Source organism: Cibotium barometz, chromosome 60 (genome assembly GCF_041138505.1).
Source record: "Cibotium barometz isolate CiBa-2024 chromosome 60, ASM4113850v1, whole genome shotgun sequence".
Taxonomy (NCBI): Eukaryota; Viridiplantae; Streptophyta; class Polypodiopsida; order Cyatheales; family Cibotiaceae; genus Cibotium; species Cibotium barometz.
In genome coordinates, this window is record NC_141105.1 from 19,278,005 (window position 1) to 19,280,869 (window position 2,865).

General features: G+C 41.4%; 1 protein-coding gene across 1 annotated transcript; it reads left to right on the forward strand.

The window, feature by feature from the left end:
• The first annotated feature begins 836 nt into the window (after positions 1-836).
• On the forward strand, positions 837-1,712 carry LOC147605088 (auxin-responsive protein SAUR72-like). The gene has a single exon (XM_086793940.1). The coding sequence runs from the start codon at positions 1,164-1,166 to the stop codon at positions 1,569-1,571; it is 408 nt and encodes a 135-aa protein (XP_086650066.1). The 5' UTR covers positions 837-1,163; the 3' UTR covers positions 1,572-1,712.
• Positions 1,713-2,865: the final 1,153 nt, after the last annotated feature.

A 2,865-nucleotide genomic window follows, 5' to 3' on the forward strand; every position in this document is an offset into this window, starting at 1 on the left:
TCGAAATCCCTAATTTAGTATTCTCTCTCTCTCTCTCTCTCTCTCTCTCACACACACACACACACACACACACACGAGTCTCTCTCTCTTATCTGTGCGTGCACCCTCCCACTATAGGTGTTTTTAACTTTGGTGCATTTAGACTAGTCTGTGGAGGCTAGTTTTACTACATTTTATGATTTGAATCTAGTTTTACTGCATTTCTTGGTTTAATAAAGACTCGGGGTCTTTACACACATGCCCTATTTTTGTGGATGAGTACGGGCATCGGGCATGCTCGTGCACCATCTAAATTTGCATGGCTAACGTTTCTCCATAGAGTTTGGCATACACATGTGTACAAACCTTTATAAAAAAGGGCCAATATTTGATGCTTATTTCACCAGGAGGGCAAAAGGGACAAAAGTCACAGGACGCCACCATGTACGTTGCACAGAAATTGAAGGGTATGTCGACCTTAGTGGAGGTGCTAGGTCAGGTTGGCACTGGGGTGGGTCCGGACTCCCGAGTCCAATAATGCGATTTTTTTTTAAATAAAAAGAACAATTCTGTTGAAGATAGAGCTGTCGTGAATAAAATTAATTGGGAAGGAGAATACATATTTAATATTTTTTGGGAATGATAAAAAAAATAAGTGTGCAGTGTGGACAAGACGCCGTACTGTGCACGGGAGACGGCAGTGTACTGGTGTGTACGCTCTTTTGGCCATCAAAACTGTGGTCGTTAGGGCGGGCTGGCCAGCTTTTGACACGCTAGAAAAAGACGACGAGAAATAGTACAGTTTTTTTTTTAGGTCTAGTGCAGGTTGGTTGGGGGGCGGCCGGTAAAGAAGCCCCTCAACAACCCACCACCAGATACAAAGAGCATGGGCCTACCCACCACCACCACCACCACCAAGCTCTCGCCTCCTTCCTCTCCTTCTCCCTCATCCGACCCTTTTCTTCTTTTCTTTACTCACCCCTTTCACTAGCTCGCTCTTCTCTGCTTCTTCTCCGCCTCCTTCTTCCTCATCACCCTCATCGACTAGCTAGCTAGCTCTCCTTCTCTTTCCTCATGCAAGCCTTTCACTGGCTCCCCTCAGCTGCCATCACGCCTCCCTCCCCTTGCTTCACTATACACCCTTCCTATGCAATTAACCCTATCATTTCCTCCCACCTAGCACCATGCAACTGTCCAACCTCCTCCACAAGATCTCCCACCCTCACAAGCAGCTTTCCACCCCTGCCCTTCATTTCAGAAAATTCAAACAAGCAGACCAATTCGACCCGCCTCTTGAAGATCAGATTAACAAGGGCTCCTGCACACGGCCGCCGCCTTCGACCACAACTCGAGTACCTCGAGGTTACCTCCCTGTTTGTGTTGGAGATGAAGCAAAGCGATATCTTATCAAAGCCAAGCACCTCAATAGCCCCCTCTTTGTAGAGCTGTTAGAGCTCTCAGCTCAAGAGTATGGTTATTCTCATACAGGAGTTTTGAGAATAGTGTGTGATGCAGAGGTCTTTGAGAGAGTGCTTGCCTCCACAACAACAAGAGCTAGGGGAGGCAGGGTACTCTTTAATTCTAAGAGATGAGTTAATAGATAGTGGTTGCTGTGTGTGATTCACTCGGGTCTGGTTTTTTGAAAAGCCCCCATACATTTCACATCAACTTGTACATTTGCCATGATCCCAAGCTGTAAACCAGTTGTAGGTGAGTTTCTAGTTCGTTCCAAAGTTTCATTACTGTAATGCAGTTCCCACCTTAATCTGCACCTCTTGAGTGCCTTCTTCCTTTGAATTGGTTTTCTTTTTGTGGAGAAAAAAACTCTGTTTGAAGCGTCTGCACAACCTTATTTATTTAATAATGAAGACAAAAATCAAAATCCACATCGATCATAGGAGACGCTCTTGAAATAATAACTCGTACATTTAAAATTAGTAATTTGTCAATTCAATTTCTTGCAAAGATACTTTTCTATTATTGGCTTTTCAGGTAACAATGGTTTTGTTGTGTAAACATTTAGAAACTATATCAGGCTAGAACTTGTACACTTCGGCTGATTTTAATTACTTTGCCCCAAATTTTACCTCAAAAAGCAACCCATCCCAAGACCAAACTTTCCCCTTTGTCTAGAATATAAGATTTATTACACAAACCTCGCAAACTCTCATCAATTAGGTAAGGTGGAAAAGCACTCTTGGAGAGTCTATTTAATTGCATAATATATTTGTTAAAAACTTAATTAAGTCTCACATGTTTAAGTTGTTCTTTCTAATTGACAAGATTTTGAGCAAAGAAATAATATTGGATGCTAATTGTATGCCATTAAAGATTGTAGTGAGAAGCAACACGATATGAGACCAAGTCAAAGAGACAAAGACTGTGCATGTGTGTGCATGTCCATATGGGTGGATGGGTGTGTGTGATGAAAGAAAGACAAGGGGGTGGGGAGGGGAGGCACATTACAAAAAATGCTTATGTTATTTTTAAAAGGTTCAAAAAAATAAAATTTTTGTATATGTGGTGTACTTTTGTTAGTCTCAAATTCATTGTAGGATGCTTCCAAGAAGGGATTTTTCTTAAATGTGTGTAATAAATCAAGTCTCTATATAGGAAATTCAAGGACATTTCTAGGCAAAGAAAATGTACCAATGTTTACCATGGATATTGAATGGAACATGTTGATTAGCATTGACTCTATGGATGATCCCTTCATTATAAGGGTGAATGTAGGACCTTTCATTCCTCTACATAGTGAATTCAAGCACATTTTTAGGCAACGAAAATGTACCAATGTTGACCATTGATGAAGGGAACATGTTGATTAGCATTGATTCTATGGATGATCCCATTTACCATATGGGTGAATGCATGACCTTTAATTCC